Genomic DNA, 22,188 nt, shown 5'->3' with positions numbered 1-22,188 from the left:
ATAGATTCACATCTCAAAATTCTTTGTTAGCCAAATACATCCAATACATCAGTAAAGACGGGAGCTGAAAGGTGGATTCAGCAGGGGTGGGAGAAACTTCAGGGACAGTGGTGCTGTCCTGGATTTATTTCAAAGCTGAGTTCAAAATTTACTGAGCAACCCATGGATTATGATGGGATAAACCACCACAGAGTAACAACAATAGTAAATAATAAGAATGGCATTTATTGAGCACCTATTTTGTGCCAAGCATTGAACTGGTATTTTATATATAACATCTCTAACTCCAGAGTCTGGGCTCTTTCTCAATGCCATGTTATCTCTTGTGTAAAAATAAGATCTTACTCACCACCAGACCAGTGAGCAGCAAATGGCACTGGGTGCTCTGCTCTAGGGAGTGGGGAGATACTTTTGGCAAGAGTCTAAGTGAAACGGGGGCTAGCTCAACCCATACCCTGCTGTATTCCAGAAACTCCCCAGCCTGCCAAGTTAGGGTTACCAAGGCAAAGATTGGTCCGTGACCAGAGTGTTATGATCTACCCTGGTGGGGATAAAAGTCATTCTGGATCTCCTCGCCTTCTTAGAGTTTGCAATTGTCATCTTTTTTTTATTTTTTTTTTAGATGGCGTTTCACCCTGTTGCTCAGGCTAGAGTGCAGTGGCATGATCTTGGCTCACTGGGGTTTAAACAATTCTCCTGCCTCAGGCTCTCAAGTAGCTGGGATTACAGGTGACTACCACTGTGCTCAGATAATTTTTGTATTTTTAGTAGACAGGGGGTTTCACCATCTTGGCCAGGCTGGTCTCGAACTCCTGACCTCGTGATCTACCCGCCTTGGTCTCCCAAAGTGCTGGGATTACAGATATGAGCCACCATGCCCGGCCGCAATTGTCATCTTTAACATGGCTCTAAGAATTATTGCTCTGGTAAGGGCAAGCTTTTGCTTATTTTTTATGTGTACATTTCACCATTTTTCACATTGCAAGTTATTTGAGGACTTTTGGTACTTGTGCCTCTTCGATTTGTAGTGGTATTGAAACTAGCTAACAGTGTTGAGCACTTACTATGGGCCAGTCACGGCTTTACACAGATGAACTCATTTCAGCCTCTCGACAACCCTGTTATTATTGCCATTTTACAGATAGGCAATCTGAGTTCCAGAGAGGTCAAATAACTTAATCAAAGTCACACAATTGTCAAGTGGCAGAGCCATGCTATAAACTCAGGCTGCTTGGCTCTGGATGTCTTACATCTATTCCTCTATGCAGATGCTAGTCGCAAAGATGCAGTCTCCTTGAAAAGTCGATCTGGGAAGTTAGTGGTATATTTCAGTTTGTGCCCATGGCATGGAAGGTCCAACAGCTGTAGGAGGGCAGGACATGGTGGGGGAGGCCAGGTGCCGTGGCTCACGCCTGTAATTGCAGCGCTCTGAGAGGTCAAGACGGGTGGATCACTTGAGGTCAGGAGCTCGAGACCAGCCTGGCCAACATGGCGAAACCCCGTCTCTACTAAGATTGCAAAAATTAGCCGGTTCTGGTGCCCATCTGTAGTCTCAGCTACTCAGGAGGCTGAGGCAGGAGAATCGCTTGAACCTGGGAGGTGGAGGTTGCAGTGAGCTGAGATCATGCCATTGCACTCCAACCTCGGTGACAGAGCAAGACTCCTTCAGAAAAAAAAAAAAAAAAAAAAAGACCCAGTGTGGGGAGGTATGGTGGTATACAGGGATAAACATTAGACATAAAGCCAGAAGCCCTTGCATCTGCTCCTTGACCATGCTGCCTATGAACCCTGGACCTTGGGCAAGCCAATGAAACTTCGCAAGCCTCATTTTTCTCACTTGTCAAATGGGATTAAGCTGCTCTTCCACAGAGATGTTGTGAGGAACCAATGAGCATGTGAATATTAAAGTGGCTTGTAAGCCGGAAAGCACTACCTGTATTTTAAATAATGAAGTTACCATTGTTATTATCCTTAAAAGTACAGGATGGAGCTGATGGGAAATGACAGTAATCATGAGAGGCAGGGGCTACCCAGGCCTGTTAACGGGAGGGCCATTCCCTCACGTCCTCTCTGCCAGCTCCTTGATGTTGGCACCACTAATGCCTGGTGCCTGCTCATCCCATGACCTGGACCGAGAGCCCATTTCCCTGATTCTAGCAGTCAGGATGCCTAGCTGCCAGCAACAGCCATTTTACGCTGGCAAGAAATTTATTAAAGAAATAATGATTAGGTAGTATTCTGAGGAGGAATAGAGAGCGAGGGCTACTGAGCAGCCACAGCATGAGGACGTCTCTCCCTTCCATGCCTGTAGAGGTCTGAGTCTCCTGTGCACATTGCTCCCTTCTACATTCAGGTCTTGCACAGGTGAGTCTGACTGGTGGAACCGAGGTCAGTATCTGTGCCCTGGCTGCAAGGGTTTTCTGGCTTCTACCTTGGCCAGAGAGGACTTATGAGAAATGACCAAAATGTAAAATTGGGTTTTCAAAGATTTGGTTGGCCACAGATGATAAATATCTTCCAAACTGGCCTAGTTCCCAGCATGCTGGACCCCAGAGAGTGATTCCAGGGAACAGCACAACCCACCCGAGGGCTTCTGGCCCATTCATGGGGAGCCCAGAGAACTGTGTGGTTGTGTCCCCAAATCTGGGTGGTGTGGCGGGATGGCTCCTGCTCCCTTGGACTTAGGGGACAGGCTGCTGTACTGCTGTGTGTGCAGACAAGTGTCCTGGGGTATCAGCATGCAGGGTGGGGACGTTCATGTGAGACTGGACTGTGGGGAAGGATGTGACAGTTGGCTACTGCTCTGATCTGGCCTGTCGCTGGCTTCTGCCTTTGCTGTCACCTTTCCTGTCACTTCAGTGTCTCAAGGCTCTAAGATAGAAGATGACACATACCCAGAGTGACCATCCTTTGTGCATGCAAGGAGTGCTCTTTTGTCACAGAAATGCAGACCCCATCGGGAACACACTGTAGGGGACTGACAGTTGCAGGTGCGCCACAGGCAGGATGTCAGGAGACAAGAGCGGGCCTAACGAACGCATACGTTTATTCTAATAGGATGAGTTGGTATGAAACAACTGGTGGGTGTCAGCACCTCTTACTCCCTCCAGCCTGGAAGGAAAGAGATAAACATGTGTTTCTAAAGGCTCTTCAAGGGGAGATTTTACTTCGTCATCTCAGAGGGGTGGAGGAGAGGGGAAGGTCTGCAAAGGTAGAGAATGGAGCTGCAGACTCTGGATGAGGTGTGGGAGTCTCTAACTGAAAGAGGATGGGAGTCTGGAGCTCCCAAAAGATGAGGACCTGTGCTCAGCAGCCTCCCTGGGGCAGGTGGAGCCTCAGAGGGACAAGTCCTGTGATACCCTATGGTATTTTGGTGTGCAGGATGTACCTGGCCTGGTACCCCAGGGGTCCCTTGTTGGCAAGACCCTGCTCGGGCTGTCTCAGTATTAAAGTAACTGATGTCTGACTTTACAGGCTAGAGGAGCAGGGCTGGGAACACGATGCCAAGGTAGACTGAAGACCAGAGCCCTCGTGAAATGCCGACCAGGAAAGTTTCCAAGGCTCTTGTGTATCTCTAAGGACATGAAGGCCCTACCAAAACAAAACTCAAGCTAGAGACTTGGAACCATGTTGCCTGGCTCAGAGAAATAAAGAATTGGGATAGCCCTAGTTTGCTAGGACTAGTGTAACACAGTACCATCAACCGAGTGGCTTCAACAATGGAAATCAACTGTCTCACAGATCTGGAGGCTAGAAGCCAGACATCGAGGTGTCAGTAGGGCGAGGCTCCTTCTGAAGGCACTAGGGAAGGATCTGCTCCAGGCCTCTCTCCCAGCTTTGGAGGTTGCTTGGCTTGTGGAAGCAGAACTCCAGTCTTCACAAGGTGTTCTCCCTGAATGCGCCTCTGTGTCCAAATTTCCCCTTTTAATTTTTATTATATATATACACACACACACACATATATATGTGTATATATAGGTATATGTATATGTGTGTGTGTATATATATGTATATATTTGAGATTGAGTCTCACTCTGTCACCCAGGCTGGAGTGCAGTGGCATGATCCCTCCTCATTGCAACCTCCGCCTCCTGGGTTCAAGCATGTCTCCTGCCTCAGCTCCCGAGTAGCTGGGATTACAGGTGCGCGTCACCACACCCAGTTAATTTTTGTATTTTTAGTAGAGACAGGGTTTCACTATGTTGGCCAGGCTGGTTTCGAACTCCTGATCTCAAGTGATCCACCCACCTCGGCCTCGCAAAGTGCTGGGATTACAGGTGTGAGCCACCGAGCCTGGCCAATTTCCCCTTGGAGGAGGAGCCCACCCTTATCTTAACATCTACAAGAACGTTATTGCCAAATAAGGGCACAATCCGATGTACCAGGGGTTAGGACTTCAACATATAAATTTTGGGGGACACAATTCAACCCCCAACAGCTGGGTCTCCCATTCTGAGTTCTGGGGCATACTTCACGTGCTCTGCCTGGGCACAGCTGATTCCCACCCTGGGAATTCCCACCTTGGGACTCACCCTGTGAGACTTAGGAGGACAGCACATCTCTTTCAGTTAAAAATTTTGTCTGTGGCTTGGAGAGTCACCTTCAATACACAGATAATGATGCCCACCTGTTAGCAGCCTGCCTCCCAGCTGTGACCATGGCAGGTAACCAGCCTCCCTGAGTCTCCACTGTCCTCTGCCTACCAAATGGGAATCCTATAGCTCCTCTTATTATGCCTGAGACGAGGCAGCCAGCTGGAGAGGGCCTACCTGGCAGAGGGCTGTGAGCACACACAACACAATGTGGGCGGCCAGCAGCCGCCCTTCCTCTTGGAAGGCTATGCACACAGAAAATCTTCTCTTGGGTTGAGCTGGCATCTAGATGAGGCCAGGGGTCAGACAGGGTAAAGTACCAAGGTCACAGGGCTGTTACAGAAATGGCACTGTGTAGAGGTCCAGTTTCACTGATCTCAGGATAGGGGCCGACTGGGGTCCAGCGGCTCCTTCCAAAGACCCTTTGCCCTTGGAAAATGAGATATGACCTCAGGGATGGGGGAGGAGGGAGAGGAAATGTGCAAACGGAGCCACGGAATCTTAGAGTTGGATAGAACTTTGGAACAGCCCTATTGCAGGCCTCTCTCGCGACAGCTGGGGACGCTGAGGCCAGAGGAGGGGAAATAGAGTGTCAAGGTCAAACGTTGGTTGGGTGGTGCCCGGCGACAGAGTCCAGGGCTTTGAGGGGCATAGGCTGTACTGGAGCTGAAAGGGGAGGTGGTGGGTGCTTCCAGGGGGTCTGTGAGCTCCGTTCCCAAGACTGGAGGGGCCTGTGTCTGCGGAGGGGGTGGTTTCCAGGGCTCTGGAGGGGAAGGGAGGAGAGGCTAAAAGCAGGTGGGGGAGTGAATCTGGGGATTGTGGGAATTTCGGGCCGTGCCCCCGCCCCCAGCCATGCGTGGGGCGCCTGGAGAAGGGGCACGCGGGCAGGTGGGGTGCTGTGGGGCCCGCGCGTGGGGGCCGCGCCGGCCGGGGCGGGGTGAGTCACGGCCCGCCCGCTCCCATTGTGCGGCCCGGCGGCGGCGGCGGCGGAGGTGCGGAGCCGAGCGCGAGGAGGTGGAGCCGCGGGTTGCGGGCTCCGGCGCCTGCGTCCGCCCGGCCAGCCCGGCTCTGCGCCGCGAGAGGCCGGACGGGAGCCGCGGCTACCCTCCCGGGCGAGCACAGGGGACATGGGGCGCGGCGGCCCGCCTGGGCCTCGCAGGCTCTGGAGCCCCGAGGTACCGCGGGGCGGGGCGGGGCGCGCCGGGCAGGGCGGGTGCCCCGGGCTGTCCCGGGCGTGGCTGGGCCTCGGCGGGGCGCTTGGGCCGGGTGCGGGGTTCCGGCTCCCGGGTGGGGGACGCCAGCGCGAGGATCCTGACCCCGCCCTCCTCCCCCAGGGCTCCCCGCTAGGCCCCTTCAGTGGCCCCTCCTTCTCACCCGGGGCTCGGGTTCCTTAGTGAGCGAGAGCGTCCCCAGCCACCTCCCCAGCCATGGCCAACGGAGTGATCCCGCCGCCCGGGGGCGCCTCCCCCCTACCCCAGGTGACCGGCGCGTGCGGGGGCGGGGGAGAGATGGGGGAGGAGAGGGGAGGAACCTTAGGGTGGGCAGAGGTGCCCTCTGGCCGACCCCAGGACCCCGCAAATCCATGATTGAGCTGGGCTGGGGTTATGGAGAAAGAGGGGGCTTTTGGTGTTTTCCTTACCCGTAGCCTTCTCTCTCCTCAAGCTCTGGGAGCGCGGAGAGTGTGGTTTGTGAGATTCTGACACAGGCCTGGGCTCAAGGGGAGGGGGCCCGATGGTGTGGGAGCCGGCTGAGCTCTCCCAACTAGGGCTTCGAGTTGGCGTGGGTGTGGGGCCTTCATGAGTCAGGGGTCCTTAGCAGAGGCTGTCTGGACCTGCAGGTCCGGGTGCCCTTGGAGGAGCCCCCTCTAAGTCCAGACGTGGAGGAGGAGGACGATGACTTGGGCAAGACCTTGGCTGTGAGCAGGTTTGGGGACCTCATCAGCAAGCCCCCGGCCTGGGACCCCGAGAAGCCCAGCCGCAGCTACAGCGAGCGGGACTTTGAGTGTGGGTAGCCTGGGGACCCCTAGTGCGGCCGTCCTTGCCACCATCACCATCATCGCCACCATCACCGCGCTCACCTCCGGCTTGGTCACCCAGTGCCATCCTGTGCCGGACACTGTGCTGGACTCTGTGCGGGGCCACATGCCGTGTTCAGTCATCCTGCCTCCCCCACCCATCGCCTGTCCACCTGCCAGGGGAGGTGGGCCCCAGACCAGGGGAGATCTAGGGAGCCAGGCCTGGGCCCTTCCACGGTGACCTTCCACTTTCCCTTCAGCCCCAGCCACTCCCTCCTTGACCTCCCTTGGCTCCTTCGACTCCGCGTTTCCCCTTCTTGCTGTTTCATCTCCCCCCACCCAGTCCCCTTCATGACCTTCCCTTTCCATCTGTCCCCTCCTCCCACTCCACTAGACCTCATCAGTGACAGGCACGTGGACACAGGTGTTGGGGGGTCATGGTCCTGGAGGAAGGACTAGGGTGCCCTTGTTTGCAGCCTTGAGCTGGAAAGTGTGTGTCCCTCGGGTGGGGAGGGCCCCCCTTTCTGCTGTGGGGGCCTCAACTGGATTTCCTGCACCCCCAGTTCACCGGCACACATCCCACCACACCCACCACCCGCTCTCAGCACGCCTGCCTCCACCCCACAAGCTGCGGCGGCTGCCCCCCACCTCTGCCCGGCACAACAGGAGAAAGAGGAAGAAGGAGAAGACCTCTGCTCCCCCCTCCGAGGAGACCCCTCCCATCCAGGAGGAGGGGGGAGCTGGAGTGGATGAGGAGGAGGAGGAAGAGGAGGAAGAGGAAGGAGAATCTGAGGCAGAACCTGGAGAGCCCCCACCCTCAAGGTCCCCACCGAAGGCAAAGGTAGGGGCTTCCCTTGGAGGGGTGGCAGGTCAGGGGTCAGGGAGGAGGGGAGGAGCACATGATGGGGGCCTGTGTGAGACTGGAGGCTGGATGGGGTTGGGCTGCATGGTAGATTGGGGCAGGGCCCCAGGGCACATTCCGTGTCTGCAGTTCTCCATTGGAAGCGATGAGGATGACAGTCCAGGCCTCCCTGGGAGGGCTGCTATCACCAAGCCCCTGCCCTCGGTGGGCCCACGCACTGACAGGAGCCCCCAGCACTCCGGCAGGTACTGGCCAAAGCCCCCACTCAGCAGGGCCCTGCCCAGAGCCGCAGGGTCCAAAGCCCTGGCAGTCACCTCCTTCCTGATCCGGAGGAGTGTCCTCAACTCTGTCCCTGAGAGAAGGGGAGCAGGATGGTAGGAGGGGGGTGGGGATCTCTTCTCTGTCCTCATGATTTATGGGGAGGAGAGAACAAGGGGGGAGAAAAATGGAGAAGAGCAGAGTGAAGAGGTTAGGAGTTCCTTGGGAGAGAGTGACAGAGTGGAGAGGGCGAGGAGAAGGGTGGAGGAAATGGGGAGCCTCGGGATGGGAAGAGGGGGCCTGGGTCAGTGTCCTTTTTTGCCCAGGAGGGGCCTGGGTCTTGTGCTCAGGGTCCACTCCAGGCCCTACTCTGAGCTGGGGGACGGTGATGGGACCACTGACCTGGCCCTACTGTGTTGCCTCCCCAGCTCCCCCAGCCCCCGGGCCAGGGCCTCCCGACTCGCTGGGGAGAAGAGCCGGCCCTGGAGCCCATCGGCCAGTTATGACCTTCGGGAGCGACTGTGCCCAGGCAGTGCCCTGGGCAACCCAGGAGGTCCAGAGCAGCAGGTGCCCACAGATGAGGCAGAGGCCCAGATGCTGGGTTCTGCAGACCTGGACGATATGAAGAGTGAGTGAGACCTCATGGCAGCCCCCACGGTTCACTGCGACTGACTCTCAGCCTGCGAGTGACCTTGGAGAGGCTGTGAGCTGTCCCCCACTCAGGGTTGAGTCCTCTCTGAATCCCTGTCTGCTGGGATGTGGCCAGTGATGGGGAGCTCACTACCTCACCCAGCCACCCTCTCTGATTGCCAGAGCTGAGATTTCCTTTCCTGACACTTCAAACCTCAGTCCTGATTCTGTCCTCTGAGTCACCCCTAGAAAATGGCAGCTCTCTTTTTCACAGCCTTGTATCCCTCCCCAAGGCCCATCTTCTCAGGGTGAACCCTTTGTCTCCTAGCTCTTTGATCCCCTCCAAACCAGACCCTGAGTCTGTGCCACTGCTCCGGACCCCTGCCTCTCCCTGTCAGGACCCCTCACTCCCATCCCACCATCCTTGGCTGGGCCTGGCTGTGATCTCAGCACATTCCTTCCATCTTATCAGTGCCCTGGTTTCTGTGCCACCTGTCATCACCCATGGGGCTCTGTGCCCAGGTCAGGGGCATCACTGATCCCTCCTCCTCCTCGGAGCCACAGTATGTGGGTGGGGTAGGGGGGAAGGGTAGGGCTTTGAGCTCAATACGTCATGGAAAGTTGCCAGGGCCTGAGGACAGGGACAAGAACAATCCGATGGCAGCAGTAGCAGTGGGATGGGGGGTGGGGGAGGGCGTGTTTACAGACCCAGAGTTGGGGCTGGATGCTTCAGGGAGCAGGCTTGTGGATGTGGGGAGTTGGGGTCGGGAGGCTGTGCCATCTTCGGCTCTGGTTGGACAGAGGCTACCTTGTCCAGGCTCCCACCTTCTAGGAGAGACGAGGGGTCTGGTAGGGAGCGGGGTCCAAGGTCTCGGCCACCAGGAGAATGACAAGCCCACTGGAGGAGGACCCTGAGCCCCATGGGGCACTAAGCCCTGGGTCTGGGGACACTGGAGACCAGGGCCCTGGGAGGGATCCAGCCCCCAGCCCTCGAGACTCACTGGCCTCAGAAGACTTAGAGATGTTTGTGCTGGACTTTGAGGATGGTGGCCTGTGGGAGTCCATCAGGAACCAGCTGGGCCCCTTGGCAGGGCCACTAACTTGTGAGTAACGGGGCTGCTGACCTTTCCCCGACTGCTACTGGCCTGGGCGGGGCAGCTGGGAAGAAGGGAGCGAAGCCCTGCCTGAGTCCGCTGGGCCGCGTACCTTCAGGGAGGGGACATGGGCATTGAGAAAGGGCTCACGGAAAGTGTTGGGGGCTCAGTGCCTGGGGACTCTGGCTCAATGCCAGTCATGGGACTACAGACGGAGAGCAAGGCGCAGCCGCCACGGCAGGGTCTGGAGGGTCTGGCTGGAGCTGTGGATGAGCTGGGTCTACCTTTGGGTTGCACCTTGGCCAGTGGTCCTGGGTGACCATGGGGCTGTCCTTCCTGTTTTCTGAACTTCAGTCTTCTTATCAATGAAATGGCCACATGGGATTATGTGGCTCCCGTCGGCATGGCTCCTTGATGACTATAGAGCTCACCAAGTAGATGTGTAGAAGGAGCTGGGCTGTGACCCTGAGGCCCCCAGCTGCCCCTGTGGGACCCCCAAGCCCATCTTCTCTGCAGGTCACCGACTGGAGGACAATCCTGGTGTGCGGCGACACTTAGTGAAGAAGCCGTCCCGGACGCAGGGCGGGAGGGGCAGTCCCAGTGGCCTGGCCCCCATCCTTCGCAGGAAGAAGAAGAAGAAGAAGCTCGACCGGAGACCTCATGAGGTCAGAATGCTGAGTGGGTGGGCTTGTGGCTTCCTCACGCCCCTCAGCCCCAGAGCCCGCCTTTCCTTACCTTCCTGCCTTGCCCCGTTGCCGTGTTCCCCACACCTGGTGGCCCCCGGGCCCTCACCCTTGGCATGCCCCCCAGGTGTTCGTGGAGCTGAACGAGCTGATGCTGGACCGCAGCCAGGAGCCCCACTGGCGGGAGACAGCCCGCTGGATCAAGTTTGAGGAGGACGTGGAGGAGGAGACGGAGCGCTGGGGGAAGCCCCACGTTGCCTCGCTCTCCTTCCGCAGCCTGCTGGAGCTCAGGAGGACCATAGCCCACGGTAGGGACCCCCAGGCCTGGCCTGGGGCTGCATGCCCTCTTCACGGCCACGGAGTTCAGTCTGTGCCAGGCTGTTCAGCTCCCAGGGACACTCCCTGGAGTCCTGGGCCCAGGCAAGATCCAGCTGCCACCTGGGACCATGGGGTCCAGTTGTCTGGGCAGCCCGTGAGCCCCAAGGGGCAGTGCTGTGTTTGGTGCATGCAGTCAGTCAACACATGGCTTCCCTTTCCTTGGTGAGGAGGGGCAGTGCCCTTGTTCCTGTGCTGTTTTCACAGCCCCTCTCTGGCTGGCCTGTGGCAATATGGAGCTGTGTATCCGCCTGGGTACACTGGGCGCTTTGCTGTTTGAGCACATTCGCCTACTCTTGGGGGGCCAGGCAGAGTGAGGGGAGATTTTTCCTGTCTGATGGGACTGTGCCCTCTCCCTCGACTCTCCCCCAGGAGCTGCCCTCCTGGACCTGGAGCAAACCACCCTGCCGGGCATCGCACACCTCGTGGTGGAGACCATGATTGTGTCCGACCAGATCCGGCCGGAGGACAGGGCTAGCGTCCTGCGTACCCTGCTGCTGAAACACAGGTGCCAGGATGGGCTCCTGGGAGGGGCCTGGCTGGCTCAGCTGCCCTTCCAGGAGCACAGCCTCTTCCGAGTGGCTCTCAGCCTCTACTTGAATAAGTGACAGAGAGCTCATTTCTATCTTTTGACACTTCCAGTCATTAGAAAGTTTCTTCTTACACTGAGGCAGAGGGACGGAGGCCCTGACCCTCCCCTACTCACCTCGTGACCTCAGTCTACCATGAGCCTCTCCTCTCCTAACCTGCCTCACCCTGCCCCCTCCAGCCATCCCAACGATGACAAGGACAGTGGCTTCTTTCCCCGAAACCCATCGAGCTCCAGCATGAACTCGGTCCTGGGGAATCATCACCCAACTCCCAGCCACGGTCCTGATGGGGCGGTGCCTACCATGGCTGATGACCTGGGGGAGCCAGCCCCGCTCTGGCCACATGACCCTGACGCCAAGGAGGTCAGTGCCCTTGTGCTGGCTTGGGCCCGGGGCCTGAGAGGGTGTCCACTTTCCGTCGAGGTCATCACTGACTTCACTGAGCAGGTTGGGAAGGTTGGATTGCTGGCACCATGCTGGGTGCTGGGGGTCCTAGAGGAGACCCGCAGGAGGGGTCCCTGCCCTGAGACACAGGAGGTTTGAATGTGATAATGTGGCAGACCCACAGGAGCTGCTTAAACAAGAGAAGGCTGAGGTGGCAGTGGGGGGCACTGAGTCAGGGTCCACATCCCAACCGGTGGCTCCCAGTGTGGGGCCATGGTGCTGTACCTGCCCACTCTGGGAGGGAGAAGCAGGTCTCAGACCCAGGGCTGGAGCCAGGGCTGGGAGGGCCTGCCACGGCCTCCGGTCTGGGTCCCAGCCCTATTCCAGTTCTGCGTCCTCAGAAGCCCCTCCACATGCCTGGGGGAGACAGTCACCGGGGGAAAAGCCTGAAGCTGCTGGAGAAGATCCCCGAAGATGCTGAGGCCACCGTTGTGCTTGTGGGTGAGGAGGGCCGGGCGCTGGGGGCAGGGTCTGCAGCGTGTGTGTGCCTCTCCTGGGTCTGAGTTCTGGCCTGGAGGCCACCTTCTCCATCTCCCTCCAGCTTCCACCTGGCCCTTGCTCTTCCTCACAGCTGGTCTTAGCCCACCCCTTTCTTTCCTAGTCCCCTGCCTGCTTCCTGTCCAGTTTTCTGCTATCTTGGACTCATGCAAGTCCATATAGCACCACTGAGAATTAGAAACAAGAGCAACCCTTCTTTAATACCCTGAGTTTCCAACTGCTGGTGAATTGTCATCGGTGTACATATAGACACATAAGTGAACAGCGCCCCTTTAGATCGGGTTTCTTTGTGCAGTATACAGCCTGCTCAACTGTACATGATAGTCCTAGATATCCGCTCCAGGGTCTGCCTTGACTGCTGCCCTTTGCCCAGTGCCCTGTGCTTTCCTCTTCCCCTAGGTTGTGTGCCTTTCTTGGAGCAGCCGGCGGCAGCCTTTGTGCGGCTGAATGAGGCTGTGCTTCTGGAGTCCGTGCTTGAGGTCCCTGTCCCGGTCCGCTTCCTCTTCGTGATGCTGGGGCCCAGCCACACCAGCACCGACTATCACGAGCTTGGGCGCTCCATTGCCACCCTGATGTCTGACAAGGTTGGGCACAGGCCGGCTCTCTAGGCCTCTTCTCCTAGGCCCTGCTTGCCCCCGTCCCTCTCATTGTCCACAGAGGTGCCTATAGAGGCTAGGGTGCTAGAGGCCCCTGGGTGGACGCCATGCCCTGGAGTGTGGTGGGGGAGCTTTTGGCCCAGGGGGAGGCGAGAGCCCTGAGCTGTGGCTGTGGGAGGGGGTAGTGACATAAGGGGAAAAGCCCAGACTCCAGAGCTTTGGATGTGACATGAGACTTGAACAGAAGGGCTGGATGCACTGGTCTTTGCTGTGGCTTCTCCTGGGATTGGATAGGAGGGTCCTTTAGCCAGGGGCAACGTTCACAATATTATCAGCCTGGAAGGTGTGGCCGATCCGATTGGAATGGCTCTGGAAGCCCCTGCTCTGCCAGGCGCCACCTCTTTAGCTGCTACATGTGGAGGGCTGGTGTCTCCTGGGGGAATGAGGGCACCTGGGGCTTCAGGGCGGTGGCTTGCTGGCCTGTAGGACTGGGTGTCAGTGTTCCAACAGCCGATGCTGTTAGACTGGCCCAGTATCTATGGCTGAATGTCCCCTCTGCCCGTAACTCAGTGACACAACACCCCTCCTGCCCATGTCTCCCTCCTGGAGGCTCCCTTGGCCGTCCCTGAGAGTCCTGGCCCTCTCATTGCCCCCAGCTGTTTCATGAGGCTGCCTACCAGGCGGATGACAGGCAGGACCTCCTGAGCGCCATCAGCGAGTTCCTGGACGGCAGCATCGTGATCCCCCCGTCCGAGGTGGAGGGCCGAGACCTGTTGCGCTCCGTGGCTGCCTTCCAGCGAGAGCTGCTTAGGAAGCGGCGGGAGCGCGAACAGACCAAAGTTGAGATGACCACACGGGGCGGCTACACGGCCCCTGGGAAAGGTCAGACCCTCGGGGGCTGAGGGTCCCTGACACACACTCCCCCATCCCAGGGCCCTGAGGCTGTGAGCCCAGCCCTGTCCTCCTGACTTTTGGAGTCCTTTGTGTCCCTGATCCCAACAGCTTGGGGCCTCCAAGCCAGAGGGAGTGGTCTGTGCCCCAGCAGCCCCTTGTTCCCCCAGAACTGTCTCTGGAGTTGGGGGGCTCCGAGGCGACCCCTGAAGATGACCCCTTGCTGCGGACGGGCTCAGTATTTGGGGGGCTTGTGCGGGATGTGAGGCGCCGGTACCCGCACTACCCCAGTGACCTGCGAGACGCCCTGCACTCCCAGTGTGTGGCCGCCGTGCTCTTCATCTACTTTGCAGCCCTCAGCCCTGCCATCACCTTCGGGGGGCTGCTAGGTAAGGGGCAGGGGCTTGGGGAATTGAGGGGCTCCTGCAGTCCCTCTTGGTCCCGGTGTCATTTGTAGGTTTCTGGGTCTGGGTGTGATCATGTTAGAGGCCAATAGTTAGACGTGCTAGCAAAGGTGTGAGCACCTTAGAGACATGCTGGGCCAGGGAACCCCAGGGATCACCTTTGGGGGCTATAAAGTGAGGGTGCATGAGAGAGGAGTAAGGGGTGGAAGTCCTGTGGTCACCACTGGGGGCTAGTGGGGAGGGTCTGGGAGCAATGGGTATGGAAGGGCCCTGTGTGTCACTCTAAGGGGCTGCTCTGCTTTCATTGGGAGCCCCAGTTTAGGACAAGCTGGACGAGGAAGGGGGCAGTTAGACAGAGCCAGGCTAGGTCCATCCTGCTGGCCTTGCCACCACAGGAGAGAAGACCGAGGGACTGATGGGCGTGTCCGAGCTGATTGTGTCCACTGCTGTGCTCGGCGTCCTCTTCTCTCTGCTGGGGGCTCAGCCACTGCTTGTAGTTGGCTTCTCTGGGCCGCTGCTCGTGTTTGAGGAAGCCTTCTTCAAGGTGAGGGGGAGTCTTGCTCGCTGCATCCATCCTGCCCCACACTCTTCCTTACCTAGGGGATGGGTCCCTGCATTCTCCCTCCTCTTCCTTGGAGTTCACTTGCTGCTCATTCCAGGGGCACTGACGCCCAGAGCAGGACACCTGTGGGTAACCACCACTCCCAACCCCTCCAGTTCTGCCGAGCCCAGGACCTGGAGTACCTCACTGGCCGGGTGTGGGTTGGCCTCTGGCTGGTGATCTTCGTCCTTGCCCTGGTGGCCGCCGAAGGCAGCTTCCTGGTCCGCTACATCTCGCCTTTCACCCAGGAGATCTTCGCCTTCCTCATCTCACTCATTTTCATCTATGAGACCTTCTACAAGCTGTACAAGGTGGAGGTCCAGAGAGGTCTTGTGGGTGGCAGAGATGGGGGTGGACATTGCCCTGGGGAGGACTGCATGGGAGGGGGAGGTATGGAGAATTGAGGGACAAGGAGAGGGAATGTGTTGGGAGTGAGGGGTTCTAGGGACACCCTAGGCTAGGTCTGAGCTGAAGGGGAGGGAGTCAGACCCAGAGGGTAGGTGCCAGGTCACAGCTCCAGGCACCTGGTTGGAGGCTTAGTAATAAGGACTCACCTGCACAGGTATGTGATGGGGAGGGTGCTGCCAGTGCTAAGGGGCTGGGTATCCTTGGGTCACCTTTTGTAGAGGAGTGTGTGTTTGTGTGGTGTGTGAGTATGGTGTGTTGTTTGTGTGTGTTGTGTGTGTGGTGTGTGGTATGTGCATATGTGTGTGTACGTGCTGTGTGTTGTGTGTATGTGGTGTGTTGTGTTTTGTGTGTGTGTTGTATGTGTGTCGTGTATGTGTTTTATGTTGTATATGTGTGTTGTGCTGTATGTGTTGTGTGTTTTTGTGTGTGTTGTGTGTTTTGTGTGTGTGTGCATATATGTGTGTGTGGTGCAGCTGGATGTCCGTACGTTACTGCTATTGAGGGGTCACCCTCTCTCTCTCAGGTGTGCTGATGACGATGAAATCAGGTCACCTGCCAGGTAAGTGACAAGGCATCCTTGTTATCCACACACAGGTATTCACAGAGCACCCACTGCTGCCGTTCTACCCCCCTGAAGGGTCCCTGGAGGCTGGTCTGGAGCCGAATGGCAGTGCCCTTCCCCCCACCGAGGGCCCCCGTGGCCCGAGGAACCAGCCCAATACGGCACTGCTGTCACTCATCCTCATGCTCGGGACCTTTTTCATCGCCTTCTTCCTGCGCAAGTTCAGGAACAGCCGCTTCCTGGGGGGCAAGGTGCGCGGCTGCTGGGTGTGGAGCCCCCAAGAGTCCCCCAGTTCCTGCTGTCGCTGCCAGGCTCAGCTCCCCAGAGAGTCTGCACCCCTTCCCCAGTCAGCCCTTGGACCAGAACCCAGCCTGGGCAGCCCCTCGCCCCATTGGAAGCCTCTTCTCTGGGTGTCTTCTTGCCCTTTGCTCAGAGAAGTCTAATCAAGACAACAACCTCCCAGGCTGCGCTGGCACCTGTGGGGTTGAGAGGCAGGTGGGGGGCCTTCTGGCTCCATCTTGGACCCAGGCAGGGCCAGGGATGGCAAGTCCAATGTTAGTCTGCTGACCTCGCCTCCACCTTCTGCCCCTTCCCTGACCGGCCCCTCTCCAGGCTCGCCGCATCATCGGGGACTTTGGCATCCCCATCTCCATCCTGGTGATGGTCCTAGTGGATTACTCCATCACAGACACCTACACGCAGGTGAGGGAGCCTGAGCCTGTGGCAGCTGCTCTCACCCCAAGGCTAGGAGAGGGAGCCCCTCCTTGGGCCCTGGGGTCAGGAGCGGGCCTGAATCCAGCTCTCCTAGTGGAGTGGCTACCCTGGGTGGTGGGGCTGGGGCTTCCGGCTTCCTGCCTTCCTGAGTGAAGAATCCAGCAGAAGCAGGTGTGGGGCTGGGAGCAGAATGACAGGTACCCCACACAGGTCCCAGGAAGCTCTGGGGCTCAGGGAGGAGGCGCTCCATTTCCCTTCCCTTTACCGGATCCTTGGAAGGACAGTGACTTTTAGAGGATGCAAAGCTAATTTCTCCCTAACCTGTTCACACCCCAACTCTCTGAAGTCTGGGTATTGGAGATGCAGGTTGGTGGTAGCAACTACTTCATGGGCTTCCTAGCATGGGGAGGCTGTGTCCCTGAACCCTGTTTTCCTGCCATGCAGAAGCTGACAGTGCCCACAGGGCTCTCAGTGACCTCTCCTGATAAGCGCTCATGGTTCATCCCACCCCTGGGCAGTGCCCGTCCTTTCCCGCCCTGGATGATGGTGGCAGCCGCTGTCCCCGCCCTCCTCGTCCTCATCCTGATCTTCATGGAGACACAGATCACGGCGTGAGTGGGCTGGGAGGAGGAGGTGGGAGGGACGAGGCCAGGCTCTTGCCTCTTTGGCTTGGTTTCAGGGTTATAGCAGAGACATCATTATCAGTATCAGGGGGCTGGGTGGGTAGGAACTGGTGGGAAGCCTTGAGGAAGAGAGTGTGTGTTGAGGAGCTGGCAGGGGTGAGGAGGAGGTGGGGGAGGAGCAGAGAGCAGTGGCATCCGGTGCAAGGGCATGGCTTCCCCGTGATGGTTTGACATGACATCTGCCTGTCGCCACCACTGTTCGCAGGGTGGCACTTGACAGTCTTCAGAACACTCTAGCAGTCTAAGCTTGCACCCAGGGATGCTCTCATGTATCTAATTTTGGTTAAACCACAATAACGTGGTAAGATCTGGCATCTGACTTCTGTGGTGTTTTAAATCCGTATTCACAGTATGAGAATTTGGCTCACATTTGCTTCAATGTGAGAACTTCGATTTGGGAACTTGAAAGAGGAAGCTGGCAGTCCTGGGAGAACTGTTGTCTGCATGGCCACTCCCCACCCTCTGGTCTCTGTGTGCCTGCCTGTTTCTGTCCCCTGCCCCTGCGGGGCCAGCCACACCCAACCCCTCCCCGCCCTCTCTCTGCAGGCTCATCGTCAGCCAGAAGGCACGGAGGCTGCTTAAGGGCTCTGGTTTCCACCTGGACCTGCTCCTCATTGGCTCTCTGGGGGGGCTCTGTGGGCTGTTTGGGTTGCCGTGGCTCACGGCGGCCACGGTCCGCTCTGTCACCCATGTCAATGCACTGACAGTGATGCGCACTGCCATCGCGCCTGGTGACAAGCCCCAGATCCAGGAGGTGCGGGAACAGCGGGTCACTGGTGTGCTCATCGCCAGCCTTGTGGGTGAGAGCCCACCTCCACCCTGCACACCCCGCTCTTGGGGCCCCATGGTCTTACATCTTCTCTATCCCAGGCTTGACCCTGAATCTCCCAATGTGTCATGTGTTGCCCTCGATCTGACCCTCAAACCTGCTTCTCGACACTCCCCCAGCCCTCCCTCCCCAAGCCCTTTCCCGGTTCTGTCCTGCCCCCTCTTCTCTTGTTCAAGGTGATGAGGCCAAACTGATTGGTCTAGTGGGTCCATGTCACCCACCCACCAGGCCTGTCCATCCCCAGGGGCTGTCTGAGGGTCAGTGGGTCTGTGTCACCTCCTCCAGGCCTGTCCATCCCCAGGGGCTATCTGAGGGTCAGCAGGTCTGTGTCGCCTCCTCCAGGCCTGTCCATCCTCCCGGGGGCTATCCGAGGGTCAGCAGGTCTGTGTCGCCTCCTCCAGGCCTGTCCATCCTCCCGGGGGCTATCCGAGGGTCAGCAGGTCTGTGTCACCTCCTCCTGGCTTGTCCATCCCCAGGGGCTGTCTGAGGGTCAGGCGGGTCTGTGTCGCCTCCTCCAGGCCTGTCCATCCCCAGGGGCTATCCGAGGGTCAGCAGGTCCGTGTCGCCTCCTCCAGGCCTGTCCATCCTCCCAGGGGCTATCCGAGGGTCAGCAGGTCCGTGTCGCCTCCTCCAGGCTTGTCCATCGTCATGGGGGCTGTGCTGCGTCGGATCCCGTTGGCTGTGCTCTTTGGGATCTTCCTGTACATGGGGGTCACATCCCTGTCTGGTATCCAGCTGTCCCAGCGTCTGTTGCTCATTCTCATGCCGGCAAAGCACCATCCCGAGCAGCCCTATGTGACCAAGGTAGGGCCAGGAAGCATGGGGTGGGGCAGTGGGGTGACGGGAAGGGGATCCAGAGGGGTCTGGGGGCATCAGTGGATGGGATGAATATGAAGGAGAAGTTGGGACCTGGGAGCCAAGTTCCCCATGATGTGGGTGGGAGCAGGCCGGGGTGCTGTGCGCTGAGGCCCAGTGGCCACTCCCCCAGGTGAAGACGTGGCGGATGCACCTGTTCACCTGTATCCAGCTGGGCTGCATTGCGCTGCTCTGGGTGGTCAAGTCCACGGCAGCCTCACTCGCTTTTCCCTTCCTGCTGCTGCTCACGGTGCCTCTGAGGCATTGCCTTCTGCCCCGGCTCTTCCAGGACAGGGAGCTGCAGGCGGTAAGTGGGTGGCCTGGGGTGGCAGCATTAGGGCGAATGGGCACTGGGTTGCAATCTCTGTTTGGCCACCCATTAGTTGTGGGTGTTAGTTGTGTAACTTCTGTTGCAAATTATTTCACCTTCTGAAATCTTACTTTCACCTGTATGATAGGGGTAATCATTGATCCTACCTCATAGGACCGTTGCAAGGGTCAAGTGCTAGTCCAGATAAAGGCCTGAGGATGGTGGTTTTGTACAGGAGCAGGCACGGAGCTGCTGCACACAGCTGTGCAGGCGGTACCTGACCAAAAACACACAGCTGAGGCCACAGGGCTGATGTGGCACTGGCGTCCACCCTGAACCCTTTTTTTGTCTAGAGGAAAAGACATCTTTTTTTTGTTGTTGTGACGGAGTCTCGCTGTGTCACCCAGGCTAGAGTGCAGTGGCGCAATCTCAGTTCACTGCAACCTCCACCTCCCTGGTTCAAGCAATTCCCCTGCCTCAGCCTCCTGAGTAGCTAGGATTACAGGCGCATGCCACCACGCCTGGCTAATTTTTTTGTATTTTTAATAGAGACAAGGTTTCATCATGTTGGCCAGACTGGTCTTGAACTCATGACCTCAGGCAGTCCTCCCACCTTGGCCTCCCAAATTGCTGGGATTACAGGTGTGAGCCATTGTGCCCGGCCATGAAAAATCCTTTTGCAATGTATCCTACTCAAACATGGTGTACAAAGGTACCACAGCTACTAGAAGTGGCCTCAGGAAAGAGATTCATAATAATAATTATTATCACCAGGAGGGGTCAGGTGTCTGGTCTGGGAGGTGACCTGAAGGCTTTGGCCAAGGGCAGTGCTGCCACCCGGGGTCATGGTACTTGCAGACAGGCCCAGGAAAGGTCGGGGAGCAGGGAGGGCTGCAGGTTGGAGAAGGAGGTGGAGAATGGGAGGGGATGAGGATGCTTCCCTGCCTCCCCCAACCTTCTGTTCCCTCTGCAGCTGGACTCAGAAGATGCTGAACCAAACTTTGATGAGGATGGCCAGGATGAGTACAATGAGCTGCACATGCCAGTGTGACCCTTGAAGACAGTGCCCCTCAGAGACCCCAAGACCTTAGGGATGGACACCTGGGCCCCAGGCAGGGCCCAGCCTTGGGCCAGAGGGCTCCTCAGGACCCAGAGATGTGCCTGGAACCACACCTGATGCCACGGCTAGAGTGGCCCCCGTGACTTCTGCCTGGGTCGTCGATCACGCCTCACCTTTCACAGACCAGACCGGCACAGGCTTTGAGCTCATTATAACCACACTCCTTGTCTCGTGTCTGCCTTACTTTGTTGGTTCCATTTTGGTTTCTCAGGTCATACTTATCCATTTGGAATTGGAGAATTCTATTTTCAGGGTCATCAAAACCAGGGAGAGGTTTGAGCCAAGGACAGAGTCCTTGGGAGAACAAGAGAGAATCAAGACCACAGAAGGCCAGAGCTGGGCCTTATCAACACCTCCCAGGCCCCTCAAGTGCAGCTGAGCAGCGGGCGGTGGCGGGGGGCACTCAAGGTCTGCTCAAGGTCACATGCCCGTGAATCCAGCCCCTGCTTGGCAATCGGGGAGAACCGGGGAGGGGAGGGGAGGAAGTTGCTTCAGTGTAGCCACTGGGGAAATCAGAGCATCTCCAGGGGCTGTGTGGCCACAGAGGGAATGGAAAATGTCTCTCTTCTTTTTTTTATATTTTTTTGAGACACAGTCTCACTCTGTTGCCAGGCTGGAGTGCAGTGGCGTGATCTTGGCTTACTGCAATCTCTGCCTCTCGGGTTCAAGCGAGTCTCTTGCCTCAGCCTCCCAAGTAGCTGGGACTTACAGGCATGAGCCACCACACCCAGCTATTTTTTTTTGTATTTTTAGTGGAGGCGGGGTTTCACCATGTTGGCCAGGCTGGTCTCAAACTCCTGACCTCAAGTGATCCACCTGCCTTGGCCTCCCAAAGTGCTGGGATTAAAGGCCAGAGCCACCGCGCCAGGCCTCTCTTCTTTTCTTGATGTCTGGCCTTCAGTGGAGCAGAGATAGCAGCCCAATCCCCTAGACGCCAGGGTGGTGCTGGATTTGGGGTCCCTGGACCATTTTAGATTCTGCTGGCTTAGAGAGGCAGTTTTGGGATTCCTGAGGCCACTCCTTGTGCAACAGTCTCCGTTTTGCCAGAAATAACCTGGGAGACTTGAGGGGAGCGGAGCCCATTGCGTCATAGTTGCTAGGCAACCCCCAGAGTGAAGGAGCGCATTGTCCCCCGTTGCCCTCCGGTGGCCGCTGTCGCGTGCTGCAGGCTCTGTCCCGACTGATGAATAGCAGCACTGCCACCTGGTGGATCCGCGGCGCTCAGAGAGTCCATTCAAGCGCATCCAGTTCCTCCGGGGGAGACCAGCCAGGTCAGGCAAGTTCCATGTTCCACAGCCCTGGGCAGCTCCGAGCATCCAGGGCCAGGGATCCCTCAGCCTCGCGTTAGCAGTTTCCTCCCCAGCTGGTGCTGCTCCTTTCTTCTCTTTTCCCATTTTGCTCCCCAATGTGCTGAACCCCTATCAACTCCAGTGGGGAATGCACCAAGAGGTAGAAGAGGAGGCAGAGACCAGCAAATGAGACATGGGGTTTGATTTGGACTTACATACAGGGGAGAGAGTCCAGTGGTAGTGAGCGGGGCAGGAGAAACCACAACCAGTTGCAAAAAGCATTTTCTATAGCATTTCCACTTAGCACCTTTCCCTAACAACCTCCGCCTGGGGATCTTCATTCAACCCAGACTTGGGCTTTGATCCCCTGTACGCACGTGTTTCACGGTCCGGGGCTCAGATGTTTCTCATAGACAACGAATCTCCAGGTCGGCCACTCCCAGATTCCCTAGTTTGGAACACACATTCAGGTGTGTCTGCCACGCAGGGCCATTCTCAGGCTGTGCTTAAGTGCCTGCGGTCAGGTGCGGTTACCATACACTCCCAGGTGTTCAGGCCAACCGCTGGTGCCCCAAAGCTGATCGGGAGAGAAGGGACAGGCCACCGTGAGGCTGTTTGTTGTGTTCCTAAGGAAGAGAAGAGCCCTCCGGCTGCCCTGGATTGTCGTCCGTGTGTAAGCATTTATTCCAGTCCACCCTGCCTCCCTGGGTCTCAGGTGCCATGGTGGCCTCTAACTACATCTAGCCTCTCCCCTGGTGTATGTGAGGACAAGATTCCTTTTCCTTTAGATTGGCCAAGGCTGGGTGGAATTTCGAAAGAACTGTGCCAAGGAACAAAGTCAAGGTCAAACGCAAAACCTAGAAGGGACATTCCAAACACAGATGGC

General features: G+C 57.5%; 1 protein-coding gene across 4 annotated transcripts; it reads left to right on the top strand.

Moving 5' to 3' along the window:
- Positions 1-5,651: 5,651 nt before the first annotated feature.
- SLC4A3 (solute carrier family 4 member 3) lies at positions 5,652-20,187 on the top strand. 4 transcript variants are annotated; one of them, XM_064372952.1, is made up of 23 exons: positions 5,652-5,767; positions 5,927-6,070; positions 6,430-6,595; positions 7,170-7,447; positions 7,598-7,713; positions 8,155-8,354; positions 9,967-10,115; positions 10,261-10,441; positions 10,881-11,016; positions 11,278-11,461; positions 11,884-11,983; positions 12,440-12,624; positions 13,293-13,518; positions 13,698-13,916; positions 14,327-14,475; positions 14,649-14,843; positions 15,535-15,753; positions 16,115-16,204; positions 16,661-16,827; positions 17,446-17,699; positions 18,363-18,532; positions 18,717-18,890; positions 19,867-20,187. In XM_064372952.1, exons 2-23 carry the CDS (start codon positions 6,020-6,022, stop codon positions 19,942-19,944), a joined length of 3,687 nt encoding a protein of 1,228 aa, XP_064229022.1. In that variant the 5' UTR covers positions 5,652-5,767; positions 5,927-6,019; the 3' UTR covers positions 19,945-20,187. The 4 variants fall into 4 exon arrangements, with proteins under 4 accessions (XP_064229022.1, XP_064229024.1, XP_064229023.1 ...); XM_064372954.1 differs by lacking the exon at positions 5,652-5,767 and having other exon boundaries at positions 18,835-18,890; positions 19,867-19,891; XM_064372953.1 differs by lacking the exons at positions 5,652-5,767; positions 5,927-6,070; positions 6,430-6,595 and adding an exon at positions 6,601-6,791.
- The last annotated feature ends 2,001 nt before the right edge of the window (positions 20,188-22,188 follow it).

The sequence above is a fragment of the Aotus nancymaae genome, unplaced genomic scaffold (assembly GCF_030222135.1).
Source record: "Aotus nancymaae isolate 86718 unplaced genomic scaffold, 86718_ANA_hifiasm-v0.15.2.pri h1tg000008l, whole genome shotgun sequence".
In the NCBI taxonomy this organism is placed as follows: Eukaryota; Metazoa; Chordata; class Mammalia; order Primates; family Aotidae; genus Aotus; species Aotus nancymaae.
The sequence above is the reverse complement of the archived record's forward strand: the minus strand, read 5'-3'. Positions and strand labels throughout refer to the sequence as shown.